Genomic DNA, 18020 nt, shown 5'->3' on the forward strand with positions numbered 1-18020 from the left:
AGCAACCATGTCCATCAACAAAAGTCAAGCCAAAATTTGGATATATAAGACAAAGCTTACTTTGATAGATTTCACATCAAATATTCTATGTGGCATTATTATACTTTGTGTTTGTGGTTTTAATTGATTCTTTCATTTGAAGCTTTGTGTTTCTTAATCTCTTCGAAGCTTAATGTGTTTCTTAATATGGCTTGTAAAACATGTGGTAATATAAAACTCATTTTGGTCTTGATTTTTCTTGCTCTATCTCCCAAGTCTTTCTTGGTTGCCTTCTATTTGGGGTTTTTGATCGTCTTTTTTTCTGCCATTTATATGTGTATTTATAAGTACACATGAGAAAATCATTCAAACACATTGTTAAGGTAAGAGATGAAGTTAAAAAAGCCAAGCCTTGCTACGGTCTAATTGAGTTTTGCTTTTGTAATATATCAATGCCTTGTTTATGTAAGATTTGTTGTAATAATGAAAAAAAAAAAATCTTCATGTAAGTTGATCAATAAAATCAAAATTTGATAAATCTGTAAGTCAACTTGACTTTTACAAAATTTTATTTTAGTTAAAATTTTACTACCTTACTTTAGATCGTATTGTATTGTATAATATATATTAATTTGTGTTGTATATTATTTTTTTTAATAATATTATATTAAATTTTGATTTATAACAAAAGATTATATAAAATATATGAAACATAATAAAATATAAATATAAGGAGCGGAGCTAGGACTTAAATCCTAGGGGGCCAAATTTTAATTTAGTATCAAATAAAATTTTTGTAGTACATATTTATATGCAATACTAAAATTTAAAACGGTTTTTTTCTTATGTCGAAAATTATCTATAATAAAATATTAAAATAAAACAAAAAGTACTCTATTATTCAAATTTCTACTTATATTATCCAAATTGGAAATATTACTACACTTCTACTTAAGCACAAATTAAATTTTAAGTGTGGTAAATGTTTTTATAAATAAAAATTTATATGAATAAAATAATTTTAAAATAATCTAACACTTAACTAGAGGAGATTATAAATCCCAACTTCTACTTTAGTGATGAAAGTTATTTACAAAAAATTATACAAAAAAACTAATTTTATTTACAAAAAATTATACAGAAAACCTTTCGTCATTTGCACACACCAATTCATTCACACAACTTATAAATCATAAATAAAACAAATTGTAACTCTTCAAAAAGTTGGAAGAAAATATATTAACTAATTTTTTATTTATATATATACTTTATTTTATAAATATTTTTATATATATAACCGGCCCTGAATATAACATATATTATAACTTAATATAATACTATATGATATAAAATACTTTTTTTTTTTTTTTTTTGAAACGGATATAAAATACTTTAACATAATGTATTTTATTTCTCTGAATGAATGATAATAAAGTAGCTCATTTTCTCTACAATTATACCAGTTTTTGACAAATGATAGAAAAGAAATACTAATAAGAGATAGGATATGACATGTTTGGATATTAAAATTGGATTAGATAGAATTTGATTAAGAAATATAAAAGATTGAATGAGCAAAAACAAGTGTGATACAAGGTTATAGAAATAAATAATAATAAATTCTTACTATAAATTAGACAAAAGTAAGTAATTGGATGAGGTAAAATTATCTTAAATTTTTCAATGAGGTCCTCTAAAAAAAGTTGAAATAATTTCTTTGAGTAATGATTGAGAATTATTTTTTTCCTTTCAATATTACTATCAGTAACTACGATAAGTCACATGGTCTTTTAATAAATTGTGTGATTACCAAATTTAACACCTTATTTACGGTGGACATCCTATTTAATTCAATTTTTTTTTTTCTCTTTTGATTCAATCCAATTAGTAATTAGATTTAAAAAATCATCATCCAATCCAATCTAATTAGACTTTAAAATTCAATCAAATTACTAATTAAATTGGATCGATTTTTTAATTGGGGATCCAAACACACTTAAATTTTAATATTAACATAAAAATATGAATAAAATACGTAAAAATTAAATATTACCCCTTATATAAGTTTAATATTTCATAAACATACTATTGTTATAATGTAATGCAACTAAAGGTTTCAAATAATGAAAACAACAATACTTGTAAGTAATAAAATTGAACAAATATTTGAAAATAAATACACAAAATAATCAAGTATTACAAATTCAACACAAAAGAAAATTCAATAAAACTATAATTAATAGGGACTTTTTCATTTTTGCACTTCAAAACAATTTTTTTTTTTTGCATTTTTACGGAATTCTACATAGAAACCTCTATTGCAACTAGCTCTGCAACTTAAATTGCAACAAAAAATCGTACAGAAACTCATATTACAACTAGCGATGCAACCACTTTAGAAACTCAAACCATAAAAAATGTTAAAAAAAATAGTATATGAAGTAATTCCCCTAATTAATATATATTATATTTTTTAATATTTTGTTATTATATAAATAAATATAAATAATTTTTTAACATATATAAATGTAATTAGCTTGAATCGATTTTTAATTGAACTTTGAGATTGACATCCAATAATCGATCCAATCCAATTAGAATCTAACTTTTAGCATCTAATCCAATCCAATTGTAATTGATTATTCAATTTTTTGTAATTGAATTGGACTGAATCAGTTTGGTTCAATTAGATTGGATTGGATGTTGCCCACTCTCGTGCACAATTAGTATGTAGTGTATTTTAAGCATTGCTATTTTTTTTAACATCTCCAATTTCATAACAAAATCACATAATAAATTATATACTACTCTATCCAATTCAATCCTACTTTACAAACAAGACCGACTACCGTAAGGAGAAAAAGCTCCTGGTATTATATGGAATATGGAGACAGAAGAAGATGGAAAACCAATCAGAAAGAAAAACATGGATTTATAAGCCATTCAACTCAAAATTGTATGAATATGAAATAGAGAAGACATATAAGACACTCATATGAAGTAAGTAACCAAGACCAGTTTTGTAACAAAATGAAGTGTTAATTTACACTCTCCTTGGTGATACGTGAAAATGGTATGGAGAGACTTAAAGCTTATCTTTTCTTCTTGCCTCTCTTTTTCGCACTAGTCTCGGGTGCTTCTGCTTCTTCAGCCTTCTGCTCTGCCTCCAAGATGGCGAGCTGAACAGTTGTCAAAATAAAAACCATTTAAATTTGAATGAATTGGGTGTTCAAGAACCTTGGCATAGCTTAGAGAATTATTACCTCATCTAGAATAGGTTTAAGCTCCCTGTATCGACCTTCAGCAAGATCAAAGCCATCTTTTCGAAGCTCCTGAGAACCATTGTATTAATATCAAAGATTAGAAGGAAAAAAATATGGCATGATATATTTTTTTAAGGCCAAAGCAAACCTTTCCAGTGTGTTGAGTATGTTCGTGTGCGGCCATTTGCCAGTACATGTTTGTACGTTTGTAAAAATCTCTCAAGGTTTCGCCGGGCTTGACATAAACATAAAGCAGATCAGTTGAGATAGTGACGGTGCCAACAATAAAAATCAGTGTTGAATCTAAATTATTCTTAGAAGAGAATAGAACAAAGTACCAATGGTGTTCTTTGCGAATCAGAAAGGCCAAGACTGGCTCTTATTTGATCTATCCTGGCCCGTTTCTCCTTCCTTCGAAGTTTCTTTCCTCCGCCCTTGATTAAAGCAACTGCATCCCCCATTTGAACAGATTCATCTTTGCTAATCTACACACAAGAAATTACAACAAATAAGAAGAAAAGTTTGGGTATTTTCCTCGAATGTGATAATCGAAGCTTAATACCTCAAAGTACAGGAATGGAAACAGCATAAAACAGATAACAAAGATATTAAATTACTTAAGTTTTCTCTAGTTTAATAAACAATGCATCAACTTAGCAGAAGCACAGGAGTATAAAGAGGCACCTCCATATCATCATCATCGTCATCATCATCATCACTCTCATCGCTATTGCTACCACTGTCACCTTCGTCGTCACTATCATCTTCATCATCGTCCTCATTTTCATCCTCGGAGGCTTCCACCCATTCAGTTTTCGAAGCCTGTGCATCACGCGACAATCGAGACAATCAATTTTGGATATTATTGGAATACATCTTAAGTAATTGGTTCAAATAGGATTGACAGATTAACAATGGTTATTAGGCTTCAGTCAAAGCTATTTTGTTTCCATTAATATTTACAGAAGGAAGTCTTAACATTCCAACAAGTCACTTTACCAACAGTAGAACATGACAATGAAGATTGTTATGACATTTGTTTACAGAAAGGACTGTTACAAACCGGTATGATGCACTTCCATTCGTCAAGTTTGCTGAGATTTAGAGAATACAAATCATCAAGTGTAATTTCCTGATCTTTAACCTCCATCATGCCTCCATATAAATATAGAGTATCTCGACCAACGACCATGCAAGAATTAATGCGTCCACAGGGCTTCACTACCTAAATAGTTCAAACCAAATTTACAATTCAATTCAAGGATATTTCTAAAAGGACCAAGGTAGGAGATGTCATACAGGACAACAAACCTCTGGTAAGTCAGATTTGGATGATATTCCATTTTCATCGACGGCCATGCTTGTGTTCATATGCTGGGACATCTGTTCAATGTTGATTTCCATGTTACATGCCTCATCATACTCAGATTTCTCATCTTTGTCATTTGTTTCAAGTTCTTCATCGTCATTAAATTTTTGTTCAGAAATCTTCTTTAGCTGTGCAACAGAAACCAAATAAACTGATCAATTTTATTCTATCTATTCAAACTGAAATTATCAGATATCCATGTATAAATGCACATTGTCAAACCTTTTTTGTTGTTGACTTTTCCTTCCGTAACTCCAATGGATACCTGAAACGAAAAGAAAATTATCATTCTCAGAGTTGACAGGAATGCCTGTATTTGTAAATGAACAAATTCGTATTTGTAAACTCAAAATGAGTTTTTTTTTAATGAAAAATAACTCAAATCATTTTAAAGTCATGGAAAATAATTAAAACAGTTTCAACCATTACCAACGTCGGTTGTCTAATTGGAAGCCATAGAGTTCATTCAAGAACAAGCTCATCATCACATCACCTGAAAGGAAGACAGCACAATAAACAAGAGAAATTCAGGCAAAAGCTTAGTTTTAGACTATTGTGAAAACGATAAGATAAAAAGGTAAAAATAAAAGATAAAGTTAACCTTCAACTTCCATGTCCACCACCCCTCCAAATAGCACAGCTCGTCTCTTATGAACACACATGGAAAACCCTGCACGAGGTCCAGGAGGCATCCCGATTTTCTTTACCTATTCCATTATAATAGAGACAACCAGACATATGAACCATTTATTTTAGTGAAAATACAATAAAACAACAAAATTATGAGACCAAAAAAATGCATGGCTAAATAATAAGGTTTGATTTTTTTCTCTCTTAGCAACGAACCTTGTTCCATTCCCAAGTCCTAGGGTCAAGGGACCACATATCTGAATGGACATTTCCTTTCTCAGAGCTACTCTTATCAGATGAAAGTTCTTTGGAATAACCACCATATAGAAAAATCTGCATGTCGAAAGAGGCAAATATAGTAACCATTTGTTGTGGATGTTATAGCAACCAACGAGGTACATGTTAAACATAAACGGGTATGTATGTGCACGACAAAAGACTTGGAGCAAAGTGTAGTGTAGCTGCCTAATATAATGAAAGAGCATCTGTATGTGCTCACCTCGTCCTGGAAAACAGAAAACTGAAAAGCACTTCGGGCACTTGGCCACATGGCTCCAGGTTTTGGCTTTATTTCTTGCCACTAAAATTCCAACAAAACAAAACTTTTCATTAACATACAAACCATAATACAATAGCAAATGACAATGCTTGCTTCGTGTAAAAGAATCGAGTTATATGTACCTTGAATTGATCCAGATCAAAAACATATAAATCATTAAAATACCTGCAAAAGTAAAGTACAGAATCTCATCTACCACTCATACAGCAGAGCAATACAGTTACTATAAATAGAAGTAGAAAGTCCAAACCCAAGTAGGATAAAACCTTTACAGCAAAAATTATAAGCTAAGAGATTGCATAAAACCTCAAAACGAGGAATGACAAACATTCAAAAGTGAATATTTCTAAGCAAAAAAATGATTCTCCTGTTGAAATATGTGTTGAATGAATACGAACTTCTGATTCGCTGAATTTTGTGAATTCCTTTGCTCAATGATAATTCAATGTCATGAATAACCAACTTTTAACTGACCATGCAAAATAAAAATAAAACTAAAACATGCATCTTCAATCATTCTTCTTCATTTTTTTTTCCTTTTTTCTTTCTCAATCTAAGTCTACTAGACTAGTCATTGTTTGCAAAAAACTGCATTTAACTTCTTCTTTAGTTCCCAGTTTCAGCAGGGGCATTGTTTTATTCACATGGAGGAGGAAGACAATCAAATTTACAATTAAGGTTGCCTAATTGAATTCACGACAGTACCAACTTAAAAAAATAAAAAATTATAATGGCATACATACACTAAAAAACACTAGGCCATCTAAGATAAGAACAAAGTACTAGATAAAATCTGTAAACAACCTCACTTCTCTAAGAGTGTCATAGAAGCCGCCAAAAACGATGATCTTGTGCTTGTATAGCACCTGTAACAAAATAACAAAGGCCATAAATAAATAATAATTACTTACTGGCAAAAGACATCCAGATATTTTAAATGTCAGGTAAAAAGAATTAATATTTACCATTCGATGACCTGACCGCGGACTTGGACACCCTTTTAAATTAAGTTGCTCCCATTGATTTGTCTTTAGGTCAAGCATCCAAAAGTCCTAAAGATCCAAAATACAAAGTCACTCGTTACCCCAAAACATTTTGATAGCTAGGTTCAAACATCCAAACCAGTTTACAATGAACTAAATGTATGAAAGGATTCACCTTGTAGTGATGAAACCTCTCCTGATTTGGTGATGTGAACTCTCCACCTAATGCCACACAATGCAAAAATAATGATTCACACATATCCTAATGCTTATATCATTTCAAAATCGAATATTATGTTTTTATCATGTATACCAAAGATATAGAGATAATTCTTCCAAGCAATTGCTTGGTGAGCACTGCGGGGAGGTGGACTATTAGGACTCGAAATTAACTTCCATTCCTGCTTTTCAATGTCATACCGGTACAAATCACCATAGACAAATGTCTGCATATTCCAAATTGAGGTGATCATAGGAATGTACAATGAGAAAAACTAAAATTACTAAGGAATAAACCAAGGACACTTGTGAAATTTTTCAAGAACTAACCTTGTTGCCATTGTAAAATTCACCCCCATAGAGGATCAATTCAGTATCTTTCAAGGGATTAATGTTCAACTACACAAACAGCACAAGCATCAAGAAATCTTTCAATTAAGGGGAAAATAACAAAAACACAGCCACAGACAAACAAGGTAAGGACATTACCGTACAGTTTGATCGAGGAGAAGGAGCTGGGACATTTTCCTCAACATGAACTTCCTTCTTCTTAGCTTCCTCCTTTTGTATACTTAACTGTGTCAATAACAAAATGGTGTTATATTTCTTCCAAAATCACTCCATTCCATCTCTCTTTCATCAACTGAAAATTTTGTATGTCAATTCAATTACCCAAAACAAAAGAACTCACAGCATTGATAAACACATGTCATGTTACAACACGTTCTGAATGATACATTAAATGATAAATATGAAGATTTTCAAGTCAAAGTTTAAATTTTTATAAATGCACAACTCTCACTAAATTTTCAGCAAAAGAAAGATCAATCACAAGTGTTTCAACAATACCCATTAATCTAAAAACGAAATATATAGTATAGATACGATAATGAATATACCAAAATGGCATCGATGTCGTCCTCGGGAGAGAGCTTCTTGGTCTCTCTGCGAGCTCTCTTTTCCTCTGCTTTGGCGGTTTTCTTCTCTGTTTTTTCTTTTCCTTTTCCGGGCTTCTTCGTTTTCTTCCCCATTTTTCACTGAAGCCGAAAAGCTGAAAGCTTGTTTAGTTCAGAGCAGAGGACACAGCAGTTTTTGAAGCGAGGAAGTAGAAGACGCCATGGAAGCGGCAGTGTTCAACTATCTATAAGAAGAATCATAGTCATAGACTTGTGTTGTGTTGTGTTCCTCTCGCAACGGTGTCGTTTTGTTGGAATAGTTTAATTCCTACGTAGTAAGGTCAGACTTTAATAAACGCACCGTTTTACTTTTATCAATTAGAAAACATAATTCTTTTCTTTGGAAATAGCGTTGAAATTACTTATCATATCTATTCTATATAAAGTGTGCCTATATAACTGAAATTATTAGTTTATGAGAAATTGACTTTTTATTTTTATTTAATAAAATAATAAAATATTATTTATATATAATAAAATAACAATAAAATAAAGGAAAATTTACACTCCAGTACTTTAATTGCATTCTTTTTACAAAAATATGGTGCTGTCATTTATATATGTTAATGTACCGTTTTTTATACCGTTTTTAATTTAATTCATTTTTTTTTTTTTTTTAAATAACTGGATGGGACGTGTGATGTGTGATGACGTCATCACATCACGTCCTGCACGTCTTCCATGTTGCAGTGTGCAACTGTTCACGCGCCACTTTTTTTGCATGTGTAATTCAAATTATGGACGGTTTTAGAGGATTGTAATCATTTTTTTTTTATTTTTATATTCTATTTTACCATTTTTATGGTTTTTTAAGTGTTTGTATAAAAGGAAAGTAAGTTTGTTTTTATAAATATTCATCTTGAGCTTTTCTTTTCTCTGTTTTCGTTTTATACAGAGTATAGGGGTTAGGGTTTCTTCTTCTTGGGGTGGTTTATTTTTGTATTAGCAAGAGAGTTTGAGTGCATCATTTTCGTTTATTGCCTTGTTATTATCATCTGTAAACCTAAAAAATGGTTAAAACTCGTTCCTCAATTTCTCCTTCGCATTCTGTAAAGGTAGCTGCTGATAAGAAGAAAATGGAAAATGTCTCCGATGATGGAGATCGTGATGATTCTGATCGTTCTGGTGGTTCTGGTGGATCATCGGATGGTAGCCGTGGCTCGGCATTGCAAAAGAGAAAAAGAGTTGTTGATAAAGTGAAGAAAGAAGATGTTCGAAATGTGAAAAAGATGAAGCAAGTTGCTGAAGATTTGCCTGAGGATTATGATAGTGAAGACTTGGAGGTTGAAGTTCGTAATGATTTGAAGGTATTTTTATGATTTTTAATTTTTTATTTGGTTGTATTGGGTTTACGATTTTTAGGGGTTTAATTTATTTTTAGATTTTATAGTTTATTGTTTTATTTTTTTAAATGTTTTTGATGTTTGTTTGTAATATTTTTTTTGGTTTATATTGTAGTCGGTTTTTATTTGTGGGTTTTTGGGTGTTGTTTTTATTTTGTTATTTTTCATGATGTTTGTAATATATTTTGTTGATTTTAGGTTTGATTATTTGTTTTTAGGTTACTGTTTATGTGTTTTTTTGGTTTATTTGTTAATTTGTTTCGATTTTGTTTTATTTAGGTTATGTTTAAGTTTATTTTGTTTTATTTTGTTTATTTTGTTTATTTTTGGGTTTTAGATTTTTGATGGGTATTTTTCTTGTTTACTATGGAAAGTTTTGGCTTACAAATATATTTTCTGTTTTTGTTTATTATAGGGTTTGATTATTTATTTTTAGGTTATTGTTATTGATTTTTTAGTTTATTTGTTAATTTTTTTTCGATTTTGTTTATTTAGGTTTATGTTTAAGCTTACTGGTTTATTTTTGTATGTTTATGGTTTATTATAGTTTTTAGGTATTGATGTGTATTTTTTTTTTTGTTTACAGTGGAAAGTATTGGTTTACAAATTTAAATGATTATTGTATCCTGTGAAGTTGTTTATTTATGCTTATTTTTAGTTTAATGTGTGGATTTCTTTGTATATCATTTTTTTTACAGGAATGGGATTTATATTTCAAGCCTGGTGAAAAGATTCAGGGAAAAGTGATGTTATTCCCTAATCAGGATAACATTGTTGTCAAAAATATTAATTCCAAGTTGACTAAAGATCAACGTAAGTTGTTTCGTGATACTTGTTTTGGTTATTTTTTGGATAGCCATCCTGTTGGTTTTCAGTCTCAATTAGTTCATAATGCCTTACATAGGGAGGTATATCAGAAAAATGAAAAAGAAATGTGGTTTAAGTTTGGTGATGAGAATTTCAGATTCAGTTTAGCTGAGTTTGTCATTGTTGTTTCGGTTTCGTGTGTTGGTGATGCCGATTTGAGTAAGTATACACACAGAGAAAATGCTTTTGTTGATCGATATTTTTGTGATCGAAAGGATCGTTATTAGTCTTTGTTGAGCATAGGTTTATGTATAGTGATTTCAAGTCAGATGAGTATGCTGTGAAGATGGCTGTTTTGTACCTTGTTACTAATTGTTTGATTAGTAGTGTTTACTCAAAAAAAGTTCCTGTTGAGATTTTGAACATAATTGGGGTTGATGAGTATGGTAGTTTTCCATGGGGTATACCAGTGTTTGAATTAACTTTGCACAATTTAAAGATTGGTCTGAGGGGTGTTATGAAGGGAAAAGGTGTTGCTAAGCCTCTTGCTAAGGTTAAAGGGAAACATTTGGAAAAGGGTCCTCGATCTTATAAACTTCCTGGTTTACCTTTTGCATTTTTGGTTTGGTTGTATGAAACCATTCCTTTGTGCTTGAAGGCAAAGTTTTGTTCCTATGATTCTGGTAAACCATATAGGTTTTGTAGATGGAAGAGTATTGGAAATCCTAATTCAAGTGAAGTTGAGAAGAAAGTTCTATCTTCAAATAAGGTATTTTTTATATTTTGTAAATTGTTTATTTGTTGTTTTTATTATATTTTGTAAACTAATTATTTTTTCTTGTTTTGCTAGCTGAAAGGAAAACATATTGTGCCTACTGAAGATGAAATAAAAGGTTTATTGGTGCTTACTGGAATGGAGTTTATTGGCCGAGAAGAGTCAGATGATGACTTTGATGATGTTCCATTCTCAAAGTTTAATGTTGATAGAGTTGGATCTTCTGGTGTACAGAAGGAGTTTACTGGTGGTTTTGATGTTGATGGTGTGATGCGTAAGATGAAGGAGTTTATTTCTAGGCAAAAGAAGACTGATGAGTCTATTGAAGTATTGAATAATGTGTTGGAGGGTAGATTCAAGGAGTTGCAGTTAAGTCTTCAGTCGTATATTGACTCAAAGATCAGTGAAGGCTTGGTTTTTTTATGGAATTGAAGTTTAATGAGTTGAAGGAAGCTATTGAAAATGCAAAAATTTCTAAAGATGGAAATGATAGTCCTGATGAGAGCGATGGCAAGGTTTGATTATGTTTATTTTATTAGTTTATTAGATGTTTCTTTGTTTTTTCATATGTTATTTTGATTTTGTTGGTTTTTTTTTTTTTGTTGCAAGAATGATGATTTAAATGATGTTGAAGTTTTTGATGTGAAAAGTCAAGATGCAATTGAAACTGTTGGACTCGATGAGAATATCCAATATACTCAGGTTATTATTGTTTTGTAAACTAGTATATTGTTTTTTGTTTATTGAATATTTTTTGTTTTTTGAATATTTTTTATTTATGTTATTAATGTTTTTATTGTTTAATGGGTTTTTTTTTTATTTTTTTGTAGGTTTTTAATGATGATGCTCCTTCATTTGATATTATGAGTTTTATTTCTAGTAAACCTGATTGGTTTACTGAAGAAAAAAAGAATACTGATAAATTGAATGATGAAGAACAGGTTGTTGATGATCATGGCCTATTTAAGGATGTTGTTAAAAAATCTAAGGAGGATGAAGATGATGGTGGTGATGACCAGGCAAGTTTATTTATTTTTTAGTTTTTTCATTATTTAGATGATTTGTTACTATGTTGGTTGTTGTCTCTGTCAAATGTTTTTTATGTTTGTTTTGTATATTTACAGGGTTTGGGGGGTGGTGATGCTGTTAAAGCTATTGGTTCAGATGGGACAAATAAAGACAATGTTGAGGGAAAGAATACTGAAGAAGCAAAAGATGTTGCAGATGGGAGTAATAAAGATAATGTTGAGGGCAGAGCAGTTGATGTAGATGCAAGTGTAAATGATGTTGAAGGTGTTTGTAGTAAGGGAAAGTTGTTTGATAGTCAAGGCACTGAGGATAGTATCACTGTGTCTGCTTTGGAGATTATAAATGAAAAGATTGATGCCTATGAGGGAAGCATTAAAAAGGTTTGTCATTTTTTGTTTACTGTATACTTTTTTGTTTATTTAGTTTATTTTATATTTTGAATCATTTTGTCATGTTTAATTATTTTTATTTTTTGTTTTTAGGATAAGTCTTTAAATAAATTAGAGGCAACAAATGCTGATGTTTTATCTACCTATGGGTTGGACAAGGTTTGTTTACTTTTTTTTTTTTTTAATTCTTGATTATGTTCTGAGTATTGATTTTTGGTTTACTATGTTTACATATTTTTTGTTTTTTTTTTTGCATGATATTTTAAGACTGATGTTGTTGGTGTTGAGAAGAAGCATGGTTCTCAAGAAAGCTTTTCTGTATCTACCATGGAGGTTGTTAATGATCATTTGGTTTCCTATGAAGACAGTTTGAAAAAGGTTTATTTTTATTTTGTTTATGTTATTTGGTAGTTTATTTTTTTTTTCTTTTCACTTACTTTTTTTTTTATTTGTTTGTAATTGTTTTGAATGCTAGGGAAAGTCTATAAAATTGGAGGAAGAAACTCCTACAGTTGGAAATAGAGAGAGGAAACCTAGTTCTGTATACAACAGTCCGTATGCCACAGAATTTGGTTCAGGTAGTATTGGTAAACCAAAAGGTGGACGTCCTGGATCATGTGCTTTTGGATTTGGCTTTTTCAATGTGATTGATGATGTGCAAGCTAAATCTTTTGATCAGTGGTTTAAGATTGGGTTTAATGATAAAAACAAAGTGAAGAAGTTTAAAGAATGTCATAGGAAGCTTAAGGTTCCATTGGATTTTGTGGTTTGTCAAATTGATGATAAGATGTGGTTCTATGATTTGCTTACTGTTGGGAAGAACTTGTCATGCTCGGTTAGTGTGTTATTATATATTTTTTTTTGTTTATTGTATACTTTTTCTGTATATTTGTTTATAACTTTGGATTGTTTTATGTTTATTGCAGCATATTGATGTTTGTTTCTACTATTTGAGAAAGAAGTTAAAGTATGACCAGTCTGTGAAAATTTCTGGTAATACTACTGATTGCTTCTTTGCTTCTCAAATTTTTGAATTATATAATGAGTTTGTTGCAAGTGGTGAAAATGTTGATTTGGTTAAGAAGGATTCTAAAGGCCGCATACATAGCGGGTTTTTATATGTTATGCAATAAACCACCGGGCCGAGCTTGATTTCGTACTAATGCCTGTTAACGTGATTGTTCTTGCTCATTGGATATTGTGTATTCTTGACATTAAGATGAGATGCTTAAAAGTGTTGAATTCTATGAGGTTTGGGAGGTACAAGAACAACTCAGAGAGTTTTGTTCGTGCATTTGCCGTAATAATTCCTATCTTCTTGTCACATGTTAATTTCTATGAGGGGAGAAAAGATATTGACGGGAGTAGTAAGCACCTTGGCAAGGTAAAAGATATCGATGCGTTTGATATTGTCGTGGTTGATAATTTGCCACAACAAGAGGATAAGTAACTATCTTTGTTTTTTTTTTATATTTATGATTCTATGTTATTGTTTATTTTTTGTTATCTGACAATTGCTATGGGTTTATTTTTGTGATGTAGTGATTGTGGTGTTTTTATCATAAAGTATGCTCATTTCTTCATGCATGGATTGATTGATAAGATTCCTAAGAAGTTGGACATTGCATTCACTCGGAAGAAGTTGTGTGTTGATCTGTTTGTTCATGCAAAGAAGAAGGAGTTGGGTGGGTACGAGTCTACTTCGGAGCATCCAGGAAGGATGCCATAGTTTTATGTAATAGAACAACATGTTGGAAACCTAGTTTACATTTTTTGAACTTTATGTGTATTTTTATGTCATGTTGTTTTGTTTTTAGGTTTATGTTTGTGTTTGTTTAAGAAACTGTTTGGAACAATAATATTTTAGGAGACTCTTGCCTATTTTAATTTTGAAGTAACCTTTTGGTTTACTGGCACAGTATGTTTTGCAGGTTTTATGTTATGTATTTCTGTGAGACAATATGTTAATTTTTTGGATTTAGAATTTAGTTTTAGTGTTCGGCATTTTTTATGTGATTTTTGTTTAATTTTGTTTGATCTTATAAACCAATGACATTTACGTATACCTTTCTAAGTGATATAAACCAATGTGATGGTTTATTAACCTTTAAAATGGTTGTAAATAAATTACGGTTAATAGCTTGTTCATATATTTGGTAACTGTTCATATATAGAGGAGGAAAAAAAAAAACTTACTTGAATCTAAGCGAATTGTAATCATTTTATTAAAAGTTTGTATTAATACATTGAAAAGCTTTATCAACTAACAATTATCATTGTAAATTGTTTTTGTATACTGTCTATTTAGTAACCATGTTTGATGCTTACCAACATTTATTCATTTTACCTCAGGATCTTATGATCTTTTTCTTTTTCTTGGTGGTTTTAGTACTGGGTCATTTTTACATGATCTTTTGTTGTGTCCTCTCTGGTGACATTGACCGCATACCACTTGTGCTTTTGCTTCAAGTCCATTTTTGTATCGTTGTTTCTTTGGTCTTCCCAAGCTCTCTTATGTTTAGGTGGGAGGACTACAATATTTCTTATTAAATCTGGTATATTCCATGATGTTGCCTCACCTAATGGGAGTATACTTGTCTTCATATGTTGCCATAAAAGCTTCTTTCGTGTAGTAGTATGAGCAATATTTGTAGCAAGACAGTTCCTTTTGCTTAGTACAAACCATTGCATGAGAGCAAGGCATTTCATCATATTCAAATCGTTGGCGAGTGCATGTTTTATTCTCCAAGTTTACTATGTGAGATCTGTTGTTGTCGTGTACTTGGTATACCGTAAGGTTTCTTTGTTTCAACCTGTATTAATCAAGTAAACGATTATTAAGTTTACAACAGAGTAAATATGTTTGTAAGCAATTTTTATTTTTCTGTATACATAATTACCTTGTACTTTAAACTCATATCTCTTTGTTTCTTTAATGTTTTTTCAGGTATTTTTGCCAGTGTTGTTGTAGTTTTTTGGGCTCTATTCTTGTTTTCCCAATACCATCTTTGCACCAATGAATGTAGGCATTCTAGTAGAGTTGCGATGGGTAGGTCTCTTCGCTTTCAAGGCCGCATTGACTGATTCGGCAATATTTGATGTCATTGTTTTGTATCTCCTGTTCATGCCATATAGTCTTGTCCACTTTTCGACACCAATTTCATTCACCAAGTAATCTCTTATTCTTACATCTATATTGTCCAAGTCTTGCATGCTCTTTTCAAAATCTTCTATGTTGTAAGCTTTAGATGCACTATTAAATGCAATCTTGAGCTCATCACCTCCTTTTTTGAATTTCATTTTTATATTCTTCATCAAATGGTAACAACATACCCCATGCATTATATCCGGAAAGGTCTCTTTTACTGCTTTTAGTATACTCTCATGTCTATCTGATACGATGCATTGACCTTCTCTTTCGCCATAAGTTTCCTTTATTTTGTGAAGAAACCATTCCCAAGAGCCTGTCATTTTCGAATCTACTACGCAAATGCAAGTGGGAATATATGTCTATTTGCATTTTGTGCACTTGCTATCAACAAAGTGCCTCCATGTTGGTTTGTCAAAAAGGTTCCATCTCGTGACTATAATTGGTGTACAGTGTTGCCAACCTTTTATTGAAGCACCTACTGCAAAGTATAGATATTTGAATTTGTTATCTTCATCTGTTACTAGGTCTGTGATTGTTCCTGTTTCAAAAGTAACCAATTAGTTTATAGTATAAATTCCTATATAGCATATTAGTACTTTATGTTGATGAAGTATTTTATTACACAGGTTTGATATTTGCATCATGTATAAAATTGATGGTATCTCACCGTATGATTCTTGTGGGCGGCGACGAGCATCCACAATTGCCTTTTCTCTAGCTCTCCATGCTTTTTGGTAAGATATAGAGACACCGTAATCATCTCGCCATGTCATCCACAATTTCTGTTGGAGTGTAATCTCTTTTTGGGTTTACAAACTTGTTTTTTATAACCTTTCCAACCAGGTTGCTTGTAGCTTGAGGATGGTCTCCAGAAGTGATGTCCAATGAACATGTATGAGTATGCTCTATTTTTCTTATGATAAACATGTCAGTCTTTCCATGTTTTGATGCTAAGAATGTCCGGTTGCGGTTATCATCAATACGTACTAGTTTATAGTCTAGTTTTGATGATCTTTTTACCTTGAAAGGTTGATTGTATCTTATTGAGTGAAGGCTTACCGTTTGCTTGTTGGAGGGTTTCCTTGTTTGCAAAAACTTGGCCAATGTGTATTTCAAGAACTTGAGGATTTAAAATTATTTGATTTTCTTCGGAGCTTTCTTCCATCGATATTTGAGTTTGTTCAATCACATAATCTGCCATCTTTGTTGCATATTCGGTTCTTGTTGGTAGCAGTTGCCTTGTTTGTAAACTAGTTTCCCCATTGTAGGTATAGTTTACTCTATCATTGTGTTCATTGTCGGTTGTGGATGTTGAGATGTTAACACAGATAGGATATTTGGTCTCATCATCATTTTTCCTTCGTATTTGTTCATAAAACTTGCATCCACTATTGTCTTTGATTCTTATTGGTGGTATGCCTTCAGTTACTTGAAATTGAAGATCAATCGTATATTTGTTTCTGTCCAAATTCAAAGCTTCGTATACTATGTGAGAAAGCTCATAATGTGAACAATCTGTTGGAATTAGTATACCTTCGACTTCATAATCAACGTATGTTGTTTTGTCAACCCAAGTTCCATTGTAAAAAAGAATCACTGTTCTAACATCCATATTCCTGCGTGATTTGTTTAGTTTAATCATGTTAAGTATTGTATACAGTAAACATTATGTATATACAAAAATAATAAACATGTAATAGGTGTGATGTTCATAAACTAAATTTTATATTTTTTATAGTAAGGTTTATATGCAGTTTTACTAATTAGATGACTATATGTTGAACTATAATGTTGGAGCGATTACAATTACGAAGGTTTATAGTGTACTGTATTTTTTAAAGTACTTAGTATTGATTAGTTTACTATCAGTTATGATTACAACTGGTAAACTATCTGATTAGTACTGATTAATTGTCAAATAATCATGTTTAACAGAATTAACAAACATGATGGATTTTTAGGTGTTTTCAGGAATTGGAAGGTGTAATGTGTTATAAGCAGTAGTATGTATCGTAATGTATAATAGGTACCTTATTCAGATTTAGTTTTCGATGTTGTAGTTGACGGACTTCTTCTTCTTCCTCGAAGCAACGATTTCTGGTTTTTCGATTTTTTGTTTGTTGTGATCAGCTCATAGGTTTATTGATGGATTGAATTGTAGGTCGAATTAGAGAGACGATGATTTGCTTGTTGTATACAGCAACAGTTTTGAGAGATATGATGATCGATTCTCTAATTTTCAGATTCGTCGAGATCTGTATTTTTCCGTCAATGGTGTTTTTTCGTTCAAGGTTGGTTTGGTTTCTGTTTTTCGTTTTCGTGTATTATTCTTACGGTATTTATAGATTTCTGTTTTAAACAGTAGAACCACGCGCAGAGATGGCCGAGAAATATGGAATTGTGGGCGCGTCTCCTTCATCGCCGGTGGTTCCAAAATTATTCAAGCTAATCACGGTAAGCTTGATGACGTGTCACGGCATACAAATGCATTGTTTTCATTTAACGTTTTTTTTGTAATATTAATGTATATAATGTATATATATAAAAATTTCCCTAAAATAAATCTCA

At 31.2% G+C, this 18020-nt stretch overlaps 2 protein-coding genes across 2 annotated transcripts; one reads left to right on the top strand and one right to left on the bottom strand.

Annotated features, from left to right (window-relative positions):
* Positions 1-2893: 2893 nt before the first annotated feature.
* LOC115709952 (uncharacterized) lies at positions 2894-8203 on the bottom strand. Its single transcript, XM_030638227.2, has 20 exons — positions 7902-8203; positions 7492-7578; positions 7333-7401; positions 7097-7229; positions 6959-7005; positions 6766-6852; positions 6605-6666; positions 5923-5965; positions 5741-5821; positions 5458-5574; positions 5213-5318; positions 5041-5104; positions 4834-4876; positions 4554-4739; positions 4306-4467; positions 3927-4064; positions 3581-3727; positions 3391-3477; positions 3243-3311; positions 2894-3158 (listed from the first exon to the last, which is right to left on the bottom strand). Exons 1-20 carry the CDS (start codon positions 8031-8033, stop codon positions 3072-3074), a joined length of 1947 nt encoding a protein of 648 aa, XP_030494087.2. The 5' UTR covers positions 8034-8203; the 3' UTR covers positions 2894-3071.
* LOC115710684 (uncharacterized) lies at positions 8163-13434 on the top strand. Its single transcript, XM_061112582.1, has 12 exons — positions 8163-9265; positions 10000-10327; positions 10384-10877; positions 10959-11251; positions 11293-11398; positions 11493-11585; positions 11714-11902; positions 12008-12292; positions 12395-12460; positions 12569-12679; positions 12777-13136; positions 13228-13434. The coding sequence occupies exons 1-12, from the start codon at positions 8969-8971 to the stop codon at positions 13432-13434; spliced, it is 2829 nt and encodes a 942-aa protein (XP_060968565.1). The 5' UTR covers positions 8163-8968.
* The last annotated feature ends 4586 nt before the right edge of the window (positions 13435-18020 follow it).

This window comes from Cannabis sativa, chromosome 3, assembly GCF_029168945.1.
Source record: "Cannabis sativa cultivar Pink pepper isolate KNU-18-1 chromosome 3, ASM2916894v1, whole genome shotgun sequence".
In the NCBI taxonomy this organism is placed as follows: Eukaryota; Viridiplantae; Streptophyta; class Magnoliopsida; order Rosales; family Cannabaceae; genus Cannabis; species Cannabis sativa.